The sequence below is a fragment of the Erinaceus europaeus genome, chromosome 1 (assembly GCF_950295315.1).
Source record: "Erinaceus europaeus chromosome 1, mEriEur2.1, whole genome shotgun sequence".
NCBI classification, from domain to species: Eukaryota; Metazoa; Chordata; class Mammalia; order Eulipotyphla; family Erinaceidae; genus Erinaceus; species Erinaceus europaeus.
In genome coordinates this window covers 77,423,279-77,449,746 of record NC_080162.1, presented here as the reverse complement: position 1 = coordinate 77,449,746, position 26,468 = coordinate 77,423,279, and the positions used below count along the sequence as shown (strand labels likewise).

General features: G+C 38.5%; 1 protein-coding gene and 1 long non-coding RNA gene across 4 annotated transcripts in view; one reads left to right on the top strand and one right to left on the bottom strand.

Annotated features, from left to right (window-relative positions):
* Positions 1 to 6,213: 6,213 nt before the first annotated feature.
* ITCH (itchy E3 ubiquitin protein ligase) overlaps positions 6,214 to 26,468 on the bottom strand; it is a 126,086-nt gene continuing 105,831 nt past the window's right edge. For all 3 annotated transcript variants that reach the window (XM_060188659.1, XM_007522667.3, XM_060188661.1), the window contains 9 exons: positions 24,061 to 24,149; positions 21,426 to 21,585; positions 19,702 to 19,835; positions 19,273 to 19,413; positions 18,071 to 18,191; positions 17,227 to 17,331; positions 14,728 to 14,824; positions 11,459 to 11,531; positions 6,214 to 8,841 (listed from right to left, as the gene is read on the bottom strand). In XM_060188659.1, coding sequence (XP_060044642.1) covers positions 8,742 to 8,841; positions 11,459 to 11,531; positions 14,728 to 14,824; positions 17,227 to 17,331; positions 18,071 to 18,191; positions 19,273 to 19,413; positions 19,702 to 19,835; positions 21,426 to 21,585; positions 24,061 to 24,149 — 1,020 coding nt within the window. In that variant the 3' untranslated portion in view covers positions 6,214 to 8,741. The remainder of the gene's footprint in view (positions 8,842 to 11,458; positions 11,532 to 14,727; positions 14,825 to 17,226; positions 17,332 to 18,070; positions 18,192 to 19,272; positions 19,414 to 19,701; positions 19,836 to 21,425; positions 21,586 to 24,060; positions 24,150 to 26,468) is intronic.
* LOC132537982 (uncharacterized) lies at positions 15,681 to 16,318 on the top strand. Its single transcript, XR_009549379.1, has 2 exons — positions 15,681 to 15,808; positions 16,179 to 16,318. It is a non-coding gene; the product is annotated as an uncharacterized LOC132537982 (long non-coding RNA).

The window sequence follows — 26,468 nt, the reverse complement described above, 5'->3', positions numbered from 1 at the left end:
CCCCCCAAGGAAGAGCTTGAAGTGCTCAAGTTAAAAAAAGAAAGAAAGAAAAAGAAATATATATATATATTAGAAGACTATATTGTTAAATGTTTTAAAAAGATTTATTTATGAGAAAGGAGAGAAAGAACTCTGGTACATGTGGGGATTGAACTTTGGTACCTCACCTTTGAGAGTCCAGTGCTTTATCTGCTGCGACCCCTCCTGGACCACCACTCTCTTTAAAGGCTTACTAGAGAGGAAGAGGAGAGTCAGGACATCATTAACACGTTCGTTAGGGCATGGAACTTGGGACCTCATGCTTGAAGCTGCACTGTACCACCTCCCGTGCAGTTTTTTTTCTTCCTTTTTCTTGACTTTTTTTTTTTTTTTTAATTATTTTTATTGTAAGAGACAGCCAGAAATTGAGAGGGAGGGGGATGATAGCAAAGGAGAGATAGACACCTGCAGCACTGCTTCACCACTCACAAAGCTTTCCCCCTACAGGTGACAACTGGGGGCTGGAACCCTGTCCTTGCACATTGTAACATGTATGCTCAAACAGGTGCACCACCCGGCCCCTTTCTTCACTCTTTAACCTTTTACTCCCCAAGATCACCGAAATTTCTGGATTCTTTAGCAGGAAGTAAGTTGTTAAAAGGTGGAGCTATTTAATGAGACTTGGGCCACATTACTGGAATGAACACAGCTCCAGTAACCTCTGTTTCTTTACAAATGTTGTTTCTTCCTGGAAGTAATTTGTGGAATTCAACACAAATGATCTAACCCCAAAATTTCTTCCTACAGGAGCCTCCTCTTTTATTTGGGAAATGGATGTGGTGCAGGGCATTGGGTTAGGGACATAGCATAATGGTTTTGTAAGAGACTTTCATGCCTGAGGCTCTGAGTTCCCAGGTTCAATCCCCAACCTCTGGTCAGTCTCTCTGTATCTTTCAAATAGAACAAACTCTTATGACAAATAAGGAACAAATCAGTAACTGCAACAGACTGGAGGAGACTTGAGATAACTGGTGAATTCTAAATAAGGACTATTGTATGTAGTTCTTTTCTCCCTTTAAATTGCCACAAGGATTATTTTTTGGCTCAGTGCCTGCAAGACAAATCCACATCTCTTGGTAGCCACTTATTTTCCTTTTGTTCTTTCTGATAGAAATTAGGTGGAGGAGTGTATTGCATCAAAGTAAAAGACTCTGAGGTGGGTGGGGGAAGAGTACCGCCCAAAAAGGATGACAGAGGACGTAGTGGGGGTTGTATTGTTATGTGGAAAACTGAGAAATGTTATACATGTACAAACTCCTGTATTTACTGTTAAATGTAAAAAGTTAATCCCCAATAAAGAAATTAAAAAAAAAATTAGGTGGAGGGGGTGTAGAAAGGGAGAGAAAGAGACACTTGCAGCACTGCTTCACCATTTAGGAAGTTTCCCCCTTGTAGGTGGGAGCAAGAGCTCAAACCTATGTCCTTGTGAGTAGTAACGTGCACTCCACCAGGTGCACCACCACCTGATTCCAGTTTACAGTTTTTTTTAATTTATTTTTTATTTAAGAAAGGATAAATTAACAAAACCATAGGATAGGAGGGATACAACTCCACACAATTCCTACCACCCAATCTCCATATCCCACCCCCTCCCCTGATAGCTTTCCCATTCTCTATCCCTCTGGGAGCATGGACCCAGGGTCGTTGTGGGTTGCAGAAGGCAGAAGGTCTGGCTTCTGTAATTGCTTCCCCGCTGAACGTGGGCGTTGATTGATTGGTCCATACTCCCAGTCTGCCTCTCTCTTTCCCTAGTAGGATGGGTTTCTGGGGAAGCAGAGCTCCAGGACACATTGGTGGGGTCTTCAGTCCAGGAAAGCCTGGCCGGCATCCTGATGGCATCTGGAACCTGGTGACTGAAAAGAGAGTTAACATACAAAGCCAAACAAATTGTTGAGCAATCATGAACTCAAAGGTTGGAATAGTGGAGAGGAAGTATTGGGGGGGGGTACTCACTGCAAACTCTAGTGTACTTATGCTTTCAGGTATATATTTTGCATTTGTTTATGGATATGTGTGAACATATGCTCTCTCTCACAGAACCTGGTGTATATCTAGGTTTTGGGACTTTGTTAGAAAGTGAACCACCTGGGATGGAATTAGAAAATACTATGAAAGGAAATGTCTCACCCGAGTAATGAAGCTGAAGGGTTGTCATTCCACACCTGAAGTCTCTGGACACAGTCTGAGCTGAAGCATGTTGAGGTGGCAATCGTTGCATTGATTATGTTGTGATCGGCAGATACAATATTATTTGATATGGATTGGGAGAGGCATGCGGGGAAAGTGGGCCCTATCCTAAGGTTCCAGGACTGGGAGAAATATAGGCTCTATAGTGGAGATGTGAGGTTCCTGCTGTCTTAGGGTTCAAAAAGACAATGGATAGTTAATGTTATCACATTATTTGGTAATTGGGTTAACTTTGAAAAGTCCTTTTGTTAGGGTTTGCTGTATAGTACCCAGTATCTTATAAATAGCTGTGCCACTGCCTCTGTAGCTTTTGTTTGAGAGAAACAGACAACAGCACTAAAGCTTCCTTCAATGTGGTGAGCTATTTCACTGGCCATATAGGTTTCTTAATGTTGCACTGAAAAACAACTCAGTATCAAATTTGGGGCCTTACTCATGTAATGCATGTGTTGAACTTCTCCCTCTGATCCCCAAAGCAAAACTTTGAAAAAGTGATCAGATATAAATCACTATTGATGGAAACATTAGAAGAAATTCATTAATGATGGAAACATTTAGAAGAAATTTAATCAGCAGAAAAAGGGCTGCAGTGTGGACCTCAAGACATTTTGGAGGCAAGGGAAATAGCTCAGTCTGTCAGAGGACAAAACTTTTATTTTCCCTTTTTTGTTGCCATTGCTATTGTTGTTGCTGCTGGAAGGGCAGAACTTTTATGTCTGAGTCCCTAGAGGCCATACTTAAGACTTGGCCTCACATTAGACCAGAGCTGAGCAGCCTCTCTACTAAATCATAACTAGTTTAAAAAGAAATATATTTGAAAAAAATACTCTGAAAGATAATGACATTGGGGGTCACCACCATCATCTTACACAAGGAGAACCAGACTTGCTGAGGTAAAATGACTTTTAAAAGGTCACATACTCCCAATGGGATAAATAGGAAAGTGTTCAATGGAGGGGATGGGATACAGAACTCTGGTGGTGGGAACTGTACTCCTCTATCCTATGGTCTTATCAATTATTATGAAATCAATAATAATTTTTCCCTTTTTGTTGCCCTTGTTTTATTGTTGTAGTTATTGTTGTTGGATAGGACAGAAAGAAATGGAGAGAGGAGAGGAAGACAGAGAGGGGGAGAGAAAGACACCTGCAGACCTGCTTCACTGCCTGTGAAGCGACTCCCCTGCAGGTGAGGAGCCGGGGGCTCAACCAAGATCCTTAGGCTGGTCCTTGCGCTTCACACACCACGTGCACTTAACCTGCTGTGCTACTGCCTGACTCCCGAAATCAGTAATAAGTCACAATCACAGAAGCAAAAGAAGCGAATACTAATAATTCATATATTTTTTGCCAGAATGAGTAGCCTTTAAGTGGCAAACAAGTTTTGGAGCTTATTTTATGGTAATGGAGGAATCATTGTAGGATTTAAAAAAAATATTTATTCCCTTTTGTATCCCTTGTTGTTTTATTGTTGTAGTTATTGTTGTTATTGATGTCACCATTGGTGGATAGGACAGAGAGAAATGGAGAGAGGAGGGAAGACAGAGAGGGGGAGAGAAAGATAGGAGATACCTGCATATCTGCTTCACTGCCTGTGAAGTGACTCCCCTGCAGGTGGGGAGCCAGGGGCTGGAACTGGGATCCTTATGCAGGTCCTTGCGCTACACCTGCGCTTAACCCGCTGCATGAGGGCCCAACTCCCCCATTATAGCATTTTAAGCAATGTGAAGACTGAGAAAAAAAGATTAATGGAATTTGAGTCTTCCATAGATTATTCTGAGACAGCATAGATGGACCAGAGGGAGAAAGGAAGTAATGACAGGAGATTGTTAATAGTCAACAAAGTTAATTAAGAACATGAACTGTGGTGACAGGGATAGCAAATGACTCAAATTTTGGAGGTAGATTTGAAGATGAATTAAAACAGCCAAATTTATTATGAAGGACTCCCAGTGTTGTGTTTTATGAGTTTTTTTTTTTAATGTGTTTTATGAGTTTTAAGCATATAAGCTTTGGAGTCAGCCCTGAATTCAGTGTGTTCTGCTGTCACTTAATATCTGTGGAGACTTCATGTTTTTTTCTTAATCTATAAAATGGAGATCATCGTCCTTCACTGATAGCATCTAGGAAAACTAAATGACAATATGAGCAGTATTTATTATCTAAAAGTGTTTGAAGCATAGTAGTATTGACATTTATCCTAGCACTGAAGTGAATATGGGTGTATTGGTTAGTAGGAAAGAGAAGATAAATGGAAGAGCAAGTCTGGGTTGGGGAGACAGCATAATGGTTATGCAAACTGACTCATGCCTGAGCTGAGGCTCCCAGGTCCCACCCAGATCCTAGGTTCAATCCCTCACATCACCATAAGCCAGAGCTGAACAGTGCTGTGGCTATATATAGCATTATCTGTCGAAGTGGGGGAAAATAACAGTATGTTTTTAGTGCATGTATGCCTTCAAATTCTCAAAGTCCTTTTCTGTGGAGTCCTTCTCCATAACATTTTTTTTTTTTTTTTTTGTCTCCAGGGTTACTGCTAGGGCTCAGTGCCAGCAGTATGAATCCATTGCTCCTGGCAGCCATTTTTTTCCATTTTATTGAATACAACAGAGAAATTGAAAGAGGAGAGGGAGATAGGGAGAGACACCTGCAGATGCAGACCTGCTTTGCAGCTTTTGAAGTGTTTCCCTTGCAGGCAGGGAGTCAGGGGCTCAAACCCAGATCCTTGAGCTTAGTACTATGTGTGCTTAACCTGGTGCCACGGCCTGGCTTCCTCTTCATAGCATTTAAAAAATTATTTTATTTTTTTATTGAATAGAGACAGAATCTAGAGAGGGAAAGGGGAAACAGAAAGGAAATGAGAGTGACATTCACAGCACTGCTTCACTGCTTGTGAAACTTCCCCCTGTAGCTAGGGGCTTGAATCCAAGTCTTTTCTCACTGTGATGTGTTCAACTGGGTCTGCTACCACCTGGCCACCTCCATAGCATTTTGCTCAATGAGAACCTGTTCATAAGGGATAAACATTATCTTAAAAATAACTTTAGTTGTCTCAGAAAAGCAGATGTCTTCAACAAAAGTGCCAAATCCAATCTGACCTTGAGTCTTTTTTTTTCTACCCACACACATTACAGATTATAATCTGCTCACTTACAAAAGCAGAGACAGAAATCTATACAACCTACTCATATAGAAAGCTTCTCTGCAGATGGGCAACACTTTCTTACTAGAGACTAGTAGAAAAATGTGCAAATGAAGGTCCAAAAAAAGTTTAATTATAAACACAATCTTACATCATTTAAGGAAATTCAAGTGAGGCGGCCTCTTGAAGGACCATTATAAGAGCACTTGACTCCCTGTGATATTTGTAGTTACCTGAGTATTTGAAATTACAGTTCAAGAAGACAAAGGAACTCCATATACAATATATACAATTCAGTGATGCTGTTCCATTTTTAGTTAATGAAAGCATAGCATATACATATACTTGTATAAGTGTAAACTAATGGGAGGGGGCTGGAGATACCAACAATAAATAGAAGTAGCTAATCTAAAGGAGTTTAGAAAGATAGTTACATTCAAAACAAGCAGGGATATAACAACAGAAGTCCAATTCTATGACAGAGCTGATATTTCTTGTTATAACTAGATAAATAAAATGTGGCAGAGTAGGGTTGATAGAAATAATTTATTTGGGAAGAGATCTGTGTGGGCAGGTGAGTTAGGTTTTATTGAATTAACATAGTTATATTAATCTCTTGATGAAAAATTAGTACTTGCATTTTTAATAGAGTTATTGTAAGTTTTGTGGAATTAGATTCTTCTGCACTCTGATGGAAGATTATAAAAGTCATACAGGAATTATGAGTTGCTAGATCAGTTTTAAACTACCCTGTTTGACAGAACAAATGACGTTCTTCCCTGCTGACCCAGGCTATGATGTGATGCCTTCCCCAATGTCCCCAAAAGAGCAGAATAAGGCAATTGCTCATTTTTACTTTGTTTTTATTTCAACATAACATGCATTAAAAAATTAACAGAATTTATTAGCATTTACAATGCTTACAAAGAAAAAGGACCCTAAAAGCAATTTAGTTCAGATTCAATAAATCATTTTAATCAAACACTTACAATAAATCTATTTCCAAATGTTCAATTTGGACCAAAATTTAAGATAGCAGTTGGCAGATATTTCTGTCTGCTGTCTAGTTGTAGTGTTTTTATATAACCTCTGATTCTTGGGATATCCAGCCCCCATTTCCCTAACACAGCAGGGAAGACATATACATGTGGCCACTTAAATTAAAGGAAGAAATGGAGTAAGGGAGATCCCAGGCTGCAAAAATATATACAAGCATTTACCTTTTTCCAGAACTAAGCGTTTCTTCCATAAAAATATTGAATAGCCAGGCCCTATAGAACTAGGGCCAGAGCTACTTCATATATAACTATTCTGTATTTTAAAAATATAGGGCAGAATGCCTTTTGGGTGATATTTATACATTTTCACACAATATTTCTAAGTCCCTAAATGAATCATCAAGCATTATGTAGAACAAACAAACATACAAACAAACAAACAAACAAAAAAGTCCACTTCCTTACATTATCTCTTAATTTAATCTCATAAATCTCTAGTAAATATTGTAGGCAAAGACATTTCAACATGAGAATTCATCTCAATAGGAATATAGAAGGCTTAATCTCCATAGCCATGTATTACCAAAGTTCAGACTTATGTAATGAATGAGAGTTGGCAGACATTCGCTCTGAAAGACAAAGCAATAGCATTTTTCTTCCCCTACCAACAAAGAGGCAGAATCCCTACTTTAACAACTAGGGCTTTTGGAGACCAAACTAAATTTCCTGGAGTATGTGGAGTAAGAAATCAAAGAGCTGGGGAGAGCCCAATGCTCCCCTTTACAGTGACAATTTCTAAGTAAGGTAGTCCTTTTACTCGCGTAAGTCTGTTTAATGATGGCAGTGTTTGAGTTTAGATACACAAGTTTAAAAATGTTTGTGTTTTGCGATGTAAAAGGAAGAGTAGTTAGGGATCAAAAAACAAAACAAAACAAAAAACCTTTTTTCCTGATATGAACAGGGGCTTACTACTTTGCTTATTTTGGGCTCAATGCTATTTGCTCTGAAACTTGCCAAAGTCCTTATTTCACATAAGAGGAGGCTGTTTTCAAGGTCCAGGTATGATAGGCACTCAGCTGGCTCTGGTTTCACCCCAATGCCTATAAAAGTCAAACTCCTGAGAGTAACTACCCTGACAGACTCTAAGCTAGGTCATGTTAAAAGAATTAATTACAGAGAAATTCAAAGTGCATTAATCAGTTACTAATGCAGCAGTCTAAAATTAAATTGTCATGGGAAAAACCTGGTTACATTTTCAGAGGTAAAGAGAATACTACAAGTAGGGGCTATCAGTCAGGACAACATAAAAGAATGGAAAAGACTGCTCATGCTTATGTCAGAGAAATGACAAATTTGAAGACTTTTAATGCAAAGGATACCTTCCTGTGTTTACTAGAAGCGTTTCACTAAAAACACACTACTTTTTTTCAGCCAGCACCATAGCTCTCCCTCCCTAATGAATTTTTAAGAGGGTGTTTCATTGATCTCTATTTGCACTAGAAGACTTGAACTCCAAAGTAATAATTGAACATAACTGTAGTTATTGGATTACAATAAAATTATGGAGATGCAATTTATAAATAGGAACAAATATTGTTAGTCTTCTATGAATCTAGATCAATTCCAATTCTAGTAAACTTTTTATAAATGACAGTGAAGGAAACAGTGTTAACATTATTGGTTATGTTTAGTATTTGCAAGGCAATTCAAACAGACATCCAAATGAAAAGTCATCTGCAGACTGGGACCAACTTCACCCTGAATTGAAATGAACGAAACTATTGTATAGAGAGATGCGAGTGTTTTGCACCACTTTCCAGGGATAACAAAATGAAGCATGAATTCGTGCTCTGAAAAGGCAAAACAGTCAGGTCAGGCTGAAATGAAAGAGAGGAAACAAGTCAAAGTTTGCTCATGTCCCAAAAAGCCAGGGTAAGCTTGCACTTACAACACCCTCTTAACAAGAGGCATAAGAAGATATTACATAATGAAGTTAATCAAGGGACTTCCCTGCATATCTGAAGAAACCCTAAAAGGAAAAAGCTACTTTTGAAGTGAGACTTTTGACACACATACAAAATTTTAGTAAGGAAACAATCTAGTGGAATAAGACAAGGCAGATTTCATTGCTGTGTTAAAATCTCATATTAAGTAAGGTGTTGACTAGTCATTTGCAGATATGATCTCTGGAAACATTGAGTAGCAATCCAGATTCACTGGTAGATCTCAATGATAATATTAATTTACTTATACCCAGATAACACTCTATAACAATCACAGTCCAATTTTACAACAAGATGTGCAACAGGCAGAGAAGGAAAAGGACAATCACTAGCGAATAAATTCTTGTCCTTCTGTGATGTAAGTTCTCAGAAGTTACTCTTGTCCAAATCCCTCTGTTTCTTCAATGGCAAATAAAAGTTTTTCTTTCAGTTGTTCATAGCTCTTGTAGGGTGGCAAGTCCAGGCGATTAAAACTATAAGAGAAAATTGTCAGGTTGAAAAAAGGAAATATACAAAGACTCATATGATCGCTGTAGTATATCACAGCACTAATTTTAGGGAAACCAACTGAGTTGAAATACCAAATCCCATGGAAACATGGAACTTGACAAAGTTATGAGAATTTATTTTCATGGCTCACTGAGGTAAACTGCTAACATCAGTGGCACATTTTGTTCCAAGTTTGAAAAAAGCAATGAACATGAAGTCAAATCAAGCCTGTATAAGATAAATGTACAAAAATTGATTACAGTTCAATATACTAGCAATGAACAACCTGAAATTCCATTTATAATAGTTTTTAAATGAATAAAATATGAATGAATTTAACAAAAGTAGAACACATATAATGAAATCTACAAATATTTGCTGAAATAAATTAAAGAAGACTTAAATGAACAGAAAGATACCCCATGTTCATGGACTGGATACATTAAGCTTCACAATACTCCCCCAATTAATTGACTTACAGACTCAAAGCAACTGGGGTCAAATCCCAGCTAGCTGACTTTTTTTTTTTTTGCTAGCTGACTTCTTTGCAGAAGTAGACAAACTGAGATTCTAAAATTGATATGGAAATAGAAGAGTCCAAACAGCATAATTTTGAATAAGTTGCAAAGTACATAATTTGCCTAATTTAAAACTTAATGCAAACACATATATTTATGGTCAGCTGATTTCCAACAAAGGTTCTAGATTTTTAATGAAACATCAATAGCAACAACAAATTTCCAAAATACAAAAAGACCTGCATGTTATATATGTATTAAAGTATAAAGGGGAAAATAATATAACAGAAAAAGCAGATGAAGAAATAAATACCCAGCAAGATCCACATATAATAACTAGATGTCTCATAAAATATTGCTGATATTGGGTCAAACTCCAATATATCTCGTTTGATACTGAGTACTCTCTTTGATACTCTCAGGCAGAAGTTGAAAAACACAAGTAGAACCTGAACTGGAATTGGCATTCTGCACCAAAGTAAAAGACTCTGGGGTGGGTGGTGGGGGAGAATATAGGTCAAAAAGGATGACAGAGGACCTAGTGGGAGTTGTACTGTTTTATGGAAAACTGGGAAATGTTATGCATGTACCAACTATTGTATTTACTATTGAATGTAAAACATTAATTCCCCAATAAAGAAATTATTATTATTATTTTTTTTTTAGAAATGTGGTTAAACTCTAAGTAGAATAATGAAGTTCTGTTCAAGTGGAGAGATTACATAATGGTTACAGAGAATATCTAAATGCCTGAGGTTCTGAAGTCCCAGATTAAATCCCCCCATACCACCATGGGCCAGAGCGGGGCAATGCTCTGGTAAAAAAAAAGGAAGGAAGGGAGGGAGGAAGGGAGACCGAGCTCTGTTCACTGTGTTAGAATGTAGCACTCTAGACTTGATTTTTTCCTTAACAAAGAGAAAAGTTCTCTAGTATCATTCTTCTTGGGGTGAGTGGTGGTACAGGACCTGGGCTCAAGCTGCTGGTCCCCCATCTGCAGGGGGAAAGCTTTACAACTGGCCAGGCAGAGCTTCAGATGTCTGTCTCTCTTCCTCTCTATCTCTGCTCCCCTCTGTCTGGAAATTGTGAGGATGTGGTTGAGTTTGGCAGGGATTGACTTGAGGGGGCATCCATCCTCTCATCTTATCAGACATATTATCTACATAATCATTGTTTTGCCTGAAAGATCCCCACCCATTCCATTCCTTTCATCTACCTTCTTTCTACCCTCAAGACCCTCCCTGCCTGCAGGGTATTATTAACCCTACCAGTTAAAACCCTTGCAACAGTTGCTATGGAAGTTCCTACCTTTCCAGCTCCCTTTTACCTTTCTGACTTGCCACTTCCAGGACCTTTAAAACCCTTGGCTCTCTGATCAATAAAGAATCTCATTGTCTCGCCACCATGAGTCTGTTGCTGAGTCATCTCCCTCGCGTCACTGAGTGACTAGCAGCCCAGGCTGGCTCTGGTTAAGTTCTCTCCAACCCAGAGAGTATGCACCCAGGAAGAGGCACCCCCACACTAGCCCAGCACCCCTCTAGATGTCTCTATCCAATAAATAAATAAAGATAATTTTAAAAATTAATCACCCTTCTTTAGTAAGGGGATAGAAAAAGAATTGACTGCAAATGAAAATTGAGGATTATTTTAGGGTGATGAAATACTTCTAAAATTGGTGTTGAGTACACTAATATTGAATTAAATGGTTCTACAGTGTATAAATTATGACTCAATAAAGCTGTTAAAATAATTCAATACCATGGGAAAACTTTTTCTAACTTCTAATAGGCTTTAATATATTTTTATTTATTTCAATAAGAAATACAGAAAAACGAGGGGGGGAGAAAGAGAGAGAGAGAGGGACTGATGAGAGAGAAAGAGAAAAAGAGAGAGAGAGAGAGAGAGAGAGAGAGACTGACCAGAGCACTGCTCAGCTCTAGTGGTCCTGGGGATTGAACCTGGGACTACAGAGCCTCAGACATAAAAAATGTTTTGCATAACCATTATGCTATCTCTCCAGCCCCCAACCTTTAATAACTCTAGAGTGGAAAAATACTATTTTCTCTACTGTTCTGATTTTACTTACCAGGTATGACTTCTAGGTAGCCAATTTTCCTTCCCAACTTTCTCAATGCAGAATTTTTGTGGTCCATTGCTCCCTAAAACACAGTAAAATCAACAGTTTAGTAGTGCAATGGTTCTAAAATTATATGCCCAACCCAGCAACATCACTACTACCAGGTAACTTGTTAGAATCACAAACTCACAGGTTCTACACTAAGCCAACTGAAGTGGATCAAATTCTTGGGGTAAAGCTCAGCAATGTGTCTGAATAAGTTTCAAAGTGATTCTTATGAATATCAGCATTTGAGAACTACTATGTTAAACAGTATCAGTAAGGAGGAAATGCAGTTTTACTGAGCACATTCTGGGACAAAATATTACTGCTAAACTTTATAAAATGTAAATATTCTAATGAATTAGATATTAATTTTTATACTTACAAATTCCATAGGGCACACACTCTCACTCACTCACTTTCTCTCCCTCTCACTTCTTCCATTTCATTTTACCCTCTATGAGCGATTTTTGTGAATGGTCATCTAAAATAATAATTTTTAAAAATATTTATTCCCTTTTGTTGCCCTTGTTTTTTTATTGTTGTAGTTATTATTGTTATTGATGTTGCCATTGTTGGACAGGACAGAGAGAAATGGAGAGAGGAGGGGAAGCCAGAGAAGGGGAGAGAAATATAGACACCTGCAGACCTGCTTCACTCCTTGTGAAGCGACTCCCCTGCAGGCGGGGAGCCGGGGGTTCGAAACTTATGCCGGTTCTTGCACTTTGCACCACCTGCGCTTTACCTGCTGCACTACTGCCCAACTCCCTAAAATAATAGTTTTATAAAAGATCACCACTATTCACTTCCTAGGATAACAGATTAACAGAGAAAGAGCACACCTCCACTCTATTCTTGTTTATGGTAGTGCTGAAGATTGAGCCCAGGACTTCTAAGTTTAGACTATCAAAGTCTAGTTGCACTATCTTCTCAGCCCATTCTTTTCTATCACTTAGAAGTCATGTTCTCATGATTACTAAGAATTTCTTCTTATCTCTAGGCTCTCCCTGCTTCATTTCTAATCTGTATTGTATTTTGCAGTCCAATTTTTTAAGTTGCAGTTTCTGTAAGTTTTCTTCTCTTCAAATAGTTTTTGTAATTCCGTTATCTTCAGAGTCTCTTTTAATTGTTTTTTTGTTATCACTGGGGCTTCACAGCTGCAGATTAACTTTTTCAGACAGAAAGACAGAAACAGAGAAAGAGAAAGACACTACCAGTGCAAAAGCTTCATCCAATGCAATAGTGCATTATCCAAGTGAATTACTTTGCTGGCCCTATGAAATTTTAAACTGATTCTACATTGTATAAAGAAGTACCTATTTAGTTCTTTCTCCTTTTCTTCCAAAAGCACGGTCTTGCTTATACATAATTTCCCTGTTCCAGACTTTTTTCTTTTCTTCCTTTTTTTTTTTTAAAATATTTATTTATTTTCCCTTTTTGTTGCCCTTATTGTTTAACATTGTTGTGGTTATTGATGTCATCATTGTTGTTGGCTAGGACAGAGAGAAATGGAGAGAGGAGGGGAAGACAGAGGGGGAAAAAAAGATAGACACCTGTAGACCTGCTTCACTGCTTGTGAAGCGACTCCCTTGCAGGTGGGAAGCCGGGGGCTCGAACCGGGATCCTTACGCCGGTCCTTGTGTTTTGCGCCACGTGCACTTAACCCGCTGCGCTACCGCCCGATTCCCCCCCCCCTTTTTTTTTTTAAACCAGAGCACTGCCTTATTGAACCTGGGACTTTGGAGCCTCAGGCATGAGAGTCTGTGCATAAACCATTATGCTATCTACCCCTGCCCCAAACCACTTTTTCATTTAGATGAGAAATGAATAGGGAGGGAGGGAGGGGGAGAAACAGTATGTGTGTGTGTGTGTGTGTGTGTGTGTGTGTGTGTGTGTGTGTGTGTGAGAGAGAGAGAGAGAGAGAGAGATATGACAGCATGAGAATTTCTTCCAGTGCCAGAGCATTTTCCACATGGTACTAGGGCTTGAATCTAGGCTGCACTCTACTTCTTACGGTGAAGTATCTCTAGCCTGCTCAGTTCTTTAATCTTGACATGCCTCAGCTAAAGTGTAGGCTTAAGGATCATAACTTTTATCCTTCTAGGCCTTTTACTTAGCATAATGTAGTACTAGGAAAACATGGTGAAAATAAAAATTTATATGGGTCAGGGAGATACCTCAGCCTATTAGAACACAGGATCTACATGCCTGATACCCAAGAGGCTTCAGGTTCAATCTTTAGCATCACCCTAAGCCAAATCTGAGCAGTGCTCAGGTCTCTCTCTCTCTCTGAACAACTATACATATATGTATACATATACATACACATACATCAGCTAACATAGAGAAAACGGTAAACAAATAGTTAAAAATACAGTATGGGGAGCCGGGCGGTAGCGCAGTGGGTTAAGTGCATGTGGCGCAAAGCGCCAAGGACCAGTGTGAGGATCCTGGTTCAAGCCCCTGGCTTCCCACCTACAGGGGAGTTGCTTCCAGGTGGTGAAGCAGGTCTGCAGGTATCTATCTTTCTCTCCCCGCTGTCTTCCCCTCCTCTCTCCATTTCTCTCTGTCCTATCCAACAACGATGACATCAGTAACAACAACAATAAAACAAGGGCAACAAAAGGGAAAATAAATAAATATAATATGATAAAACTGGTAGTGTGTGGCTCCTAAGAGACACTAAAATATTTGACAAACGATGGAACATATTTATTTTTTAGTTTACTTCTTCCTTTATTGGGGGATTAATGTTTTACATCCGACAGTAAATACGATAGTTTGTACATGCATAACATTTCTACATAACAACACAACCCCCACTAGGTCCTCTGCCATCCTTTTTTAGGACCTTTACCTGCCCCCCCCAGAATTTTTTACTTTGGTGCAACATACCAATGAATAAACGTATTTATATATAGAAGAATGACATCCTACTAAGCGAAAATGAAAAATCGCTTAAGAGCTAAAGATTCCTACAGAGGTAGGGCTAATAAGGCAATTGAAAGCAGACAGGGAGATGGTGCAGTGGGTTAAGTGTTGGATTCTCAATCATGAGGGCTTGAGTTTGATGTTCACCGTGGTATGTACCATAGTGATGATATACAAATTCATAAACTATGACTAGTTAAGAAAATGTCCATACTTGTTTTTGTTATTTCTGATAAGCTATATACATATTGATGCAACAGCAGTGTGACAGTCTTCTCTATATGAAAAGTGACTATTGTACACACCCATGAGGTCAGCAAATCCTCCAACTGGCAATCGGCAGGTTCCAGTAACAAACTGCAGAAGCCGCATTCTCTTCTCATTATCAATTTCTTTAACAAACTGTTAAACACACATTTAAAGAGATACACGGGTGTTATGTTACATTTAAAACACTAAATAAGAAAGAGAAACGACCATTTCAAATCCTGACCTCCTATATCAGATGCAGTAGATTATGTCTGTACCCACCATCGTGAATGGAGAAATTACTCCCTATTGATCAAAACTGTAACAGAAAACTAAAGAGTGCCCTAGGCCCAACAACTTTCTACTCATCGTAGACAGAAGATCAGCTCTTCTTGGGTAAGGCCCTCCACTTTCTCCTATATGTCTCTGTTCTACAGGACATTCTTGGAGTTCACTTAGAACACAGAGGTTGAATCAGTAAAGACTTTACGAATAAAAAAAATCAAGCTTACAGAATTCTGATTCAGATGTAATTATACAACTTTGGTGGTGGGTGTGATATAGGACTGACTATACCCCTGTAATCTTATAATCTTATAAACCATTATGAAATCACCAATAAAACACTAGAAAACAAAATAACCTATGCGTGTCATAATTACACAACTTTAAAATCCTTTAACTGACTCAACACATCATATTTCTGGAGACTACCTTGAAGCTAAGACTATTATCGCTAGAACTTTTTTATATTTCCACCCAAAGCTATGAAAATATTAAACTTTTCTAGTTTAGGAGGGAGGGGAAAAAAAACCAACCCTTACGGGCCTGGTCTATAAAGCATTAACCCGGGGGCCAGGTGGTGGTGCACTTGGTTAAGTGAGCACATTACAGTGCGCAAGGATCCAGGTTCAAGCCCCTGGTCCCCACCTGCAGGGGGAAAGCTTCACAAGTGGTGAAGCAGGGTTGCAGGTATCTGCTTCTCTCCCTCTCTATCTTCCCCTCTCAATTTCTCTCTGTCTCTATACAATATTAAATAAAACATTAAAAAATTTATTAAGAAAATAAATAAAGCATTAACCCTCTCTGGTTTGGGAGGTAGTGAAGTGGGTAGAGCACTGGATTCTAAAGCATGAGGTCTGGGGGTCGGGCGGTGGCGCAGTGGGTTAAGTGCATGTGGCGCAAAGCGCAGGGACCGGCGTAAGGATCCCGGTTCGAGCCCCTGGCTCCCCACCTGCAGGGGAGTCGCTTCACAGGCGGTGAAGCAGATCTGCAGGTGTCTATCTTTCTCTCCCCTTCTCTGTCTTCCCCTCCTCTCTCCATTTCTCTCTGTCCTATCCAACAACGAATTGCGTCAACAAGGGCAATAATAATAACCACAACGAAGCTACAACAAGGGCAACAAAAGGGGGAAAAAAATGGCCTCCAGGAGCGGTGGATTCATGGTGCAGGCACCGAGCCCAGCAATAACCCTGGAGGAGGAAAAAAAAAAAAAAAAAAGCATGAGGTCTTGAGTTAAATCCCCAGCAGCACATGCACTAGAGTGATGTCTCATTCTTTTTCTCCTCCTATCTTTCTCATTAATAAATAAAATATTTAGGGGGGGAAGGCATTAACTCCCTCAAAAAGCAAAATCCCCTTCAAAAACATAAGAAAAGAAGAAGAAAAAAGAAAGTAAGAAAAGGAAAAAGGAAAGAAATAAAAACCAAAACTTGTGGTCTGGGAGGTGGCGTAGTGGTAAAGCTTTGGACTCTCAAGCATGAGGTCCCAAGTTTGATCCCTGGCAGCACATGTGCCAGTGATGTCTGGTTCTTTCTCTCTCCTCCTATCTTTATCATAAATAAATAAAATCTTTTTTAAAAAAAAATAAAAACATACTGTAAACCATTTACCCCCATAAAGTGAAAATAAAAATAATTAAAACAAATAAATATTTAAAAAAAAAAACCCAAAAACCCAAAGCTTATCTAGTCACACTACCCCTTCTCTTGCTCTTTGTAAACACTATACTTTCTGTGGCTTGGGAGGTAGCATAATGGATAAAGTAGTAGACTCTAAAGCATGAGGTCCTGAGTTTGATCCCTGGTATTGGATGCCAGAGTGAAGCAAGATGCATTGGTTCTCTAATAAATAAATCTATTTTTTTTAGCTTTAAACTTTATGTCTCCATTACCTTCTATTATCTATTATAAATATTTATACAGCAGAAATCATGTACTATTCCTTTTGTGACTGGTTTGTGTTGCATATCCTTAGTATTCATCAATGTTGTAGCCTGAGCCTGAATTTCTTTTCCTGTAAAAACTGCATAATATGCCAATGTATGTTTTTTTTTCTTCCTTCCTTCCTTCCTTCCTTTCCTTCCTTTCCTTCCTTCCTTCCTTTTACTTTTCTTGTTTTTGTGATATTGAGCATGTGCTGTTATAGTCTGTAGCCATGAAGAAATTAGGGATCTAAACACACTGGTACACTTTGTTCTTTGATTCATTTCCTCATTTGGTAAGCAATTTCTAAAAATTATAGTGTCTGTCAAGAGAAATAAATTTGAGACAAACCTGCCAAAACCACATGATTTGCTTGCTTGTCCTAGTATAATGACGGTAGATAGCATGTCTTTGCCAGTCATTCAAATCAATCTCTTGCATTCCACATAAAAGAACCTTTGGGGGGGGGGGTGGTGGTTGAAAGGCAAATGGTTAGTTCACTGTTCAACCTATGTAAAAATGTTAGACACAGAGTGCAAATTTGAAAAGATGGTTAAAAAAAAAAGTCGTAGTGAGCAGCCTTGGAGGTGACACAGTGAGTGCACAATCACTCATAAATTATTAAGTCACTTATAAATTTGGACAGTAATACTTTTAGGGGAAACATGCTCATTTAAAAACAAACTGTTACTATTTTGTATTATAGGATGGACGGCTCTGCTCTAGCTTATAGCAATACCAGAGATTGAACCTGGCACCTATTGGTGCCCTAGACATGAGTCTTTTTGCATGACCATTGTGCTATTCCCCAGGTCCTGGAATACTCTTTATTTGAATTAATGACTAGGGGTGGCTGAAAATATTCTGTCAAGGGGCCAGGCGGTGGCTCACCTGGTTAAGCACACACTTACAGCGCACAGGACACAGGTTTAAGCCCCTGCAGGGGAAAAGCTTCACAAGTGGTGAAGCAGAGCTGCAGGTGTCTCTCTGTTTCTCTCCCTTTCTATTTTCCCTTCCCCTCTCATTTTCTCTCTGTCAAAATCCAATAATAAACAAATATTTTTTTAAAAAGAAAATATGCTGTCAACATAAACAATACCATTGCCACAGAAACTATGGGGTGGTGAGCTGAAATCAGACACCTGAAGACATTATACCCAAGCATGTTGAAGAGTAAGGAAGTAAAACTCATTACCTCTAATTCCTTTGCATCAAAGTACTGCAAATACTGCTGGGGAAGAATTTCATTAAAGCCCTCAAAGAAAGCTTGTGTCTGTTCTTCCACACCTCGAGACAATCTCCATTCAGCTACCATTCTTAAAAAAAAAAAAAAAAACTATCAGAGAGCTTATATACTTTACCTTTAAACTTAAGAGTGTAAAAGTAAATCTTTAAAATTTATTATGGGGGCCAGGTAGTGGTGCACCTGGCTGAGCGCACATTACAATATGTAAAGACCTGGGTTTGAGCCCCTAGTCCCCACCTATAGGAGGAAAGCTTTGTGAGTGGTGAAGCAGTGTTGCAGGTGTCTATCTCTCCCTCTCTACCACTCTCTTCCCTCTTGATTTCTGGCGGTCTCTACCCAATAAATAAAGATAATAATAAAAAACTTAATAAAGTTCATAATAAACTTTATTTTTTTCTCTTTTCATAAAAAAACTTTATTAAATGTTTACATTATTATTTTTATAATACCAATCCTCTGCCCCTGGAAAGTATCTCTACCTTACTTTTTCTTTTTTTGCCCACCAGGGTTCCACTGCTCCTGAGACCACTCTTTCAATTTTTTTTTTTAATAGGACTGAGAGAAACTGAGAGGAGAGGGAGCTAGAGAGGGGAAGAGAATGACAGACACCTGCAGACTTGCTTCACCACTCGTGAAGTCATTTGTTTTTTTAATCTGGCGTCTATTATCTACAAGTTACTTTAGATCTGTTCTTTCAAGGATTATAATTTGTAAATCTCCACATCTTCTAAAGATTCCTCATTTTCTTTGGCTTCTGAAATGCAGGATATTGCAGAATAAGATATCAATTCTGAGAAGGTAATATTCTGTGGTCAAAGACTCCCTGATTACTACACGTGACTTGTGCCTGTAAGAACTTAGTTGCCATTTCTATATAACTTAATCATTTCCACCTCTTAAGGCTCTTATCAAATCTCATCAGTTACATGTTCCATGACTATAACTACATGGAATGTCCCCTGCTTACTTACCATAGCACGTCCCTTGTTTTTCTCTAAACATACATAATGAGAAATATAATTATATTATTAATAAACAGATGATTAATTCTCATAATAACTAATAAATACTATTCACTATTGTTACAAGGCAGTCAATATGCTACAGTTCAACAGGATGGCTTAACTATGTTAAAAGGAAAATTCTCTCACCTGATATATTCCTCTTTATTTTCTTCTGTTACAAGAATATTGCCACCATTGGGTTTCAAATCATGACTCTTGATCTCACCTAAAATTTCTTTATCAACAGAGAAGTACATTTCCAAACCACACTCCTCAATATTATTTTCTCTGCATAAATGAAATGACATTTATTACAATTCAATTGACAGTAAAGTTTTAAGCTAAATGAAATCAAAATGAAAAATAAAACTGGAAGATTAAACTCTAAAGTCATTTTTGCTTAACATTTGAAGTTATCTCTTTAAAATCTATCAAAAATAGTAATACCACAAGTTTGTTGTACAGATCATTTAATCACATTCAGTGAACCAATTACATGCTTACAGTTAAAGTTATAAATACCACAATGAGAGGATATAGGCTATATTTTGAAAAATTAAAAGTAAATAAACTTACTTAACCCAGATGAGAGAATTGTAAAATTCTGGATCAATAGATTCAAGATCCTTTAGCCCAACTGGTTTGTTCAAAATACGTTTATAAAATGGCAGAGAAAAACCTGTGTCTATAAATTTCCCATGGAACAGAGCCTACAGGAAAAAAAAAAGAAAAAGAAAAAAATCTGAGATAATTTTATAGTAAATACATTATCTTTCCCCCTCTCTAAGAGTCCTCCCCTCCTCCATTTCTCTCTGTCCTAACAACAATAATAACTACAACAACAATAAAAAACAACAAGGCCATACATCAGTAAAGGTAAGAGCAGCAAATGCTGGAGAGGTTGTGGAGTCAAAGGAATCCTCCTGAACTGCTGGTGGGAATGTCAATTGGTCCAACCTTTGTGGAGAACAGTCTGGAGAACTCTCAGAAGGCTAGAAATGGACCTACCCTATGACCCTGCAATTTCTCTCCTGGGGATATATCCTAAGGAACCCAACACACCCATCTGTGTACATATCTGTTTTTAGCAGCACAATTCGTAATAGCCAAAACCTGGAAGCAACCCAGGTGTCCAACAACAGATGAGTGGCTGAGCAAGTTGTGGTATATATACACAATGGAATACTACTCAGCTGTAAAAAATGGTGACTTCACTGTTGTGAGCTGATCTTGGATGGACCTTGAAAAATTCATGTTATGTGAAATAAGTCAGAAACAGAAGGATGAATATGGGATGATCTCACTCTCAGGCAGAAGTTGAAAAACAAGATCAGAAGAGAAACACAAGTAGAACTTGAACTGGAATTGGTGTATTGCACCAAAGTAAAAAGACTCTGGGGTGGGTGGGAGGGAGAGTACAGGTCCAAAAAGGATGACAGAGGGCCTAGTGGGGGTTGTATTGTTATATGGAAAACTGGGAAATGTTATGCATATACAAATTATTTACTGTCGAATGTAAAGCATTAATTCCCCAATAAATTAAAAACAAAAGAAAACAAACTAACAAACAAAAAAACAGGGGCAACAAAAGGGAAAATAATTTTAAAAAACACACAGGGTCCTGAGAGTCGGGTGGTAGCATAGCGGGTTAAGCGCAGGTGGCGCAAAATGCAAGGAGCAGTGAAAGGATCCTCGTTTGAGCCCCCGGCTCCCCACCTGCAAGTGAGCCACTTCACAAGAGATGAAGCAAGTCTGTCTTTCTCTCCTCCTCTCTGTCTTCCCCATCTCTCTCCATTTCTCTCTGTCCTATCCAACAACGACATCAATAACTACAACAATGAAACAACAAGGGCAATAAAAGGCTAAGCACAAATAGCACGACGTGCAAGGACCGGCATAAGGATCCCAGTTTGGGGCCGTGGGTCCCTGCTAGGGGAGCTGCTTCACAAGTGGTGAAGCAGGTCTGCAGGTATTGTTCTCTCCTCCTCTCTGTCTTCCCCTACCCTCTCAATTTCTCTCTGTCCTATACAACAACAATAGCAGCAGCAACAACAATGGAAAAAAGATGGTGGTCAGGAGCAGTGGATTTATAGTGTGAGCACCCAGCCCGTGATAACCTTGGAGGCAACAAAAAAGGGGGGGGGCTATCATTTGATCTATTATGCAGTTTTCTGGGGAAAGAAAAAAATACAACACATTCAACTATAGAAATGTCATAGTGATGAGAAAAAAAAATTGAGAAAGTTAAAGACATTCTACTTTATTATTCAAAGTAAACACAGTTCTCTACTTCAACTTACCATGGCAATAAACCTGCCAATAAAACGGAAATACTTCAAGTGATCTGGATTGATGTAAGAAGCGGGGTTTATCTGCAAGCAGTAGTTATCTTTTCCTGCATATTCAAACAGGCAATACATTGGGTTCAACACTTCATGAGACAAAAGAAAGAACCATTCTCTGAAATCAAAAGAAAAGTTAGGGTGAAAAACCTTGTAAAGCAATGTCAACAAATCAAAGAATAGTACAAAGTTGTTAGGAATCTATATTCCTCATTTAGTGATAAATTTTCTGATCCTATGTTGACTTTTTTTTGCTTCTGTCCAAACTGAAATCTGGGGCCTTGGAGTTGGTACACGTGGTTGAGTACACATACCACCAAACTGAGTATTTAACAAAGGTGATACTTATATGCTGCATATTTTATTTACTATGAAGACTTTACAACATTGACTTTGAAGACAAAATTATGTGACAAACAACTAAATCCTTTTCAATTATATTTGTGGTATATAACCAAATTTTAGAGATGTTAAAACAGGACACTGGTTTTAGAATCAATGAAATACTATACATAAGTTTAACATTATTTATTCACATGGTTTCAGCTAAAATGAGCTTAATTCTATTTATTATTTCATGTAGTAGTAAAACACATAGTTGTCTTCACTAAGTACCATCTAGTTAACTATGAAAACTCTCCCAATTTCACAATGGCCTAATAGAGCACTTAATTTAAGCCATTAATTCTATAGAAGAATACTCTGAAAAGCTCTAATTCAAATGAAGTGAAAATATCAATTAATCTAAACATAGGATTATAGTTACTATGTATCATGGCAATACATGCGGTATCAGTTTGTGTTCAAGATATCATTTCTTCCTGGCTTATGTTCTCTGGCAATATGCAGCTCATACTTCCGCCTGATTTTCTACTTCTACCAATAATCCTAGAAAAGTAGATAGAACCCTTCTGCAACCCACAACGACCCTGGGTCCATGCTCCCAGAGGGATAGAGAATGGGAAAGCTATTGGGGATGGGATGGGATACGGAGATTGGGTGGTGGGAATTGTGTGGAGTTGTACCCCCCATCCTATGATTTTGTTAATGTCTCCTTTCTTAAATAAATAAAAAAAAGAAAGAAAGAAAAGTAGATAGAACATGCATTTGCTGCTGGGACTTAACATCTGCAATATTCCACCAGCAGACTATTTTTGCCCCTATTTCCCATTCAATCTCAGAGAGCTACTGAGAGGAAGGGATACAATAGCACTGCTAAAGAAGCTTCTCCTGGTGCTCCCATGGGATGCTGGGGGCTCAAACCAGGGCATCCTCAATGGTAAAGTGTGAGTTTTACCAGGAGAGCTACTTACTACTGTCCAGTTCTAGACATGACTACTATTATTTTATAAATGAAGGTACAGAAAAAGGATTCAAATCTAGACTTGACTTCAAAGTGCTTGCTTTTTCTTTTTTTTACAATGCTAAGCAAAATTTTTACTTATTGATATCATATATATATGTATAATGTGAAATATAATTTTTGAATCTATCTTCTATAGCTTGATTAGAAGATCTAAAATGCAGAAAATAGAATTAAAAAATTCAAATATTTTATACAGATTTCTACATTCTCAATACAGAAATAATCTTAGATGGAATTTTTTAAAAAAACATTTATTTTATTTATTTATTCCCTTTTGTTGCCCTTGTTGTTTTATTGCTGTAGTTATTATTGTTGTTGTCATTGTTGGATAGGACAAAGAGAAATGGAGAGAAGAGGGGAAGACAGAGAGGAGGAGAGAAAGATAGACACCTACAGACCTGCTTCACCACCTGTGAAGCGACTCCCCTGCAGGTGGGGAGCCGGGGTTTGAACCGGGATCCTTATGCCAGTCCTTGTGCTTTGAGCCACCTGCGCTTAACCCGCTGTGCTACAGCCCGACTCCCTTTAGATGGAAATTTAATGACAGTTGTTTCTATCAGTAATATATGATTTGAAAAATAATCTGATATGCCTAGAATTCTTTTTTTTCTTTTTATTTTCCCTCTTTTATTGTCCTTATTGTTTTTTTTTATTGTTGTAGTTATTTGTTATTGATGTTGTCGTTGTTGGATAGGACAGAGAGAAGTGGAGAGAGGAGGGGAAGACAGAAAGGGGGAGAGAAAGACAGACACCTGCAGACCTGCTTCACCGTCTGTGAAGCATCTTCCTTGCAGGTAGGGAGCTGGGGGCTTGAACTGGTATGCTGGTCATTGTGCTTCAAACTATGTGTGCTTAACCCACTGTGCTACCGCCGGACCTCCAAGCCTAGAATTCTTTTGTGCTCTACGATATAGACATGAGGTGCTGGATTGAGCACTAGCTACTGGTCTGATGATACACAGTCTGTATGGGATCTATAATTTAGTTGCTGTTAAGATTCTGTCTTACAGAGTTATAAGAATTAAATGACAAGGGTGAAATCAATTAGTAACAGCTTAGAAATAGCGTAAAGTTTACTGAAATTCTGCAGTATAGTAAAGGTAAAGTAATTTGATAAATTCTACTTTCCTGAAATATTAAGATTGAAAGAAATATTATTTGCAAGCAAAGGACAATGATACCTTTGGAGGAAAGGAACTAAGTTCTGAGTATTCATATTACCACTACCTTGCTACACCTCCGTAATCTAAACCTTCTTCTCCTGGAAAAATCACCCACAAACGTCTGCGTAGATCTTGAGGACTGAAGCTCATTATCTGCAAAACAATGTAGCAAAAGCAAGTGTTAAAAAGGCATTTGCTGATCTACCAGTCTGCCAGATTTCAGATTTGAATCTCCTTTATTATAGGTAACTTAAATATCCCATAAGGCAGAATTTTTTATGGTCTAGTGAAAACTACACAAACAGAAAATAGTAAAGTTTCATATATAATTATATTCTTCTAGAAATTTAACTTTAAGTGATCCTACTGAGGTTTTTTTTTTTTGAGCTTTTTTTTTTTAAGTTCACAGAGAGACTATGAGACAGAGAGGGTGACATCTAACATTATATAGCTCCCCATGCTGTGATGCTCCAATGTGATGCTAGAAATTGAAACCAGGGCCTCACACATGGTAAGGTATATGTCCAACTGGGTGAGCTATATATTTGCAACCTGGCCCTGCAAATACTATTTTTTTTTTAAAAAATCACAGTGTTGGGGGACAGGCAGTAGCTCATGTTGTAGAGCACACACTTTACCATAGGAAAGGACCCAGGTTTGATTCCCTAAGTGGCAGGAGCTTCACAAGCAATGGAGCAGTGCTGTGGTCTCTCTATGTTTCTCAATTCCTATTTTTTAACTAAAATTTTATTTCATTTATTACATTTGATAGAGACTCACATGACAGAGAAAGGAGAAACAAACCAGAGCTGGGGACTGAATCACATAAATATATATATCTCAACACTCTTACCAGCCACCACCTCCCCAACTGCTCTATTAAAAAAAAAAGGGGGGGGGAGTTGGGCTGTAGCGCAGCGGGTTAAGCACAGGTGGTGCAAAGCACAAGGATCAGCTTAAGGATCCCAGTTCGAGCCCTTAGCTCCCCACCTGCGGAGGCGTCGCTTCACAGGTGGTGAAGCAGGTCTGCAGGTGTCTATCTTTCTTTCCTCCTTTCTCTCCATTTCTCTCACTCCTATCAAACGACATCAATAACAACAATAAAAACTACAACAATAAAACAAGGGCAACAAAAGGGAATAAATAAATATTTTTAAAAATCTTTAAAAAAAAGTAAATAAATAGTCTGCTGGTATGTGTATGTGTGTGTGTGTGGGGGGGCAACAGCAAGAAGTGGTGCACCCAGTATAGTGTACACATTACCATGTGTAAGGAATTGGGTTTAAGTGCCTGGTACCCACTTGTAGGAGGAAGTTTCACAAGGGGTGAAAGTGGCGAAGCAGTGCTGCAGACATCTCTTTTCTTTCCCCTTCCCTCTTAATTTTTGTCTCTATTCAAAAGGAAAAACAATCCCCAGCACTACCATAAACCAAAGTTAAGCAGTACTCTGGTTTAAAATAAATAAATATATAGACAAAAAAGCACCTGGGAGTAGTGGGTTCATTGTGCAGGCAAGCACCAAACCCCATCAATAACCTTGGGGTGGAGGGGGGTGGGGTGTCTGCTGGTACCTGTAGTATCATGCAAGTATAGAGTCCAGAGATAACCCTGACTGCAAATAGGACAGGATAGAGGATGGGTAGGGACAGGGATAGGGATAGGACAGGACAAAACAGCCTAAAGAAAGACAATTTGATAAAATGCCTTTACTTCCTGTAGGTGTCTGTCTCCCTATCACCCTCCTGATTTCTGGTCGTCTCTATGAAATAAAGATAATAAACAAAAAACCATAATCATAAATGATATAAATTAATAGTTTAAAAAAAGCTGTGGGACATGTATTCAGTGGAATATAACTTTTTTTTTCATTTTTATTTTTTTTTAATATTTATTTTATTTATTCCCTTTTGTTGCTCTTGTTGTTTTATTGTTGTAGTTATTGTTGTTGTCGTTGTTGGATAGGACAGAGAGAAATGGAGAGAGGAGGGGAAGACAGAGAGGGGGAGAGAAAGATAAGACACCTGCAGACCTGCTTCACCGCCTGTGAAGCGACTCTCCTGCAGGTGGGGAGTCTTCATTTTTATTTCTATTTTTTTCTTTTACCAGAGCACTGCACAGCTCTGGTTTATAGTGGTGTGGGGTATTGAACATGGGACTTTGGAGCTTCAGGCATGAAAGTCTCTTTGCATAAGCATTATGCTATCTACCCCTACCCAAGGAATACTACTCTGTAATTAAAAAAAAGATGACACGTGGTCTGGGAGGTGGCTCAGTGGCTAAGGAACTAGACTCTCAAGCATGAGATCCTGAGTTCAATCCCTTGGCAGCACATGTACCAGAGTGATGTCTGGATCTTTCTCTGTCTACTCCTATTTTTCTCAGTAATTAAAAAAAAAAAAAGAAAAAGATGACATTGTGTCCTTGGGAAAAAAAACGGATGGAACCAGAAGTTATCATACTTAACTTGCAGAA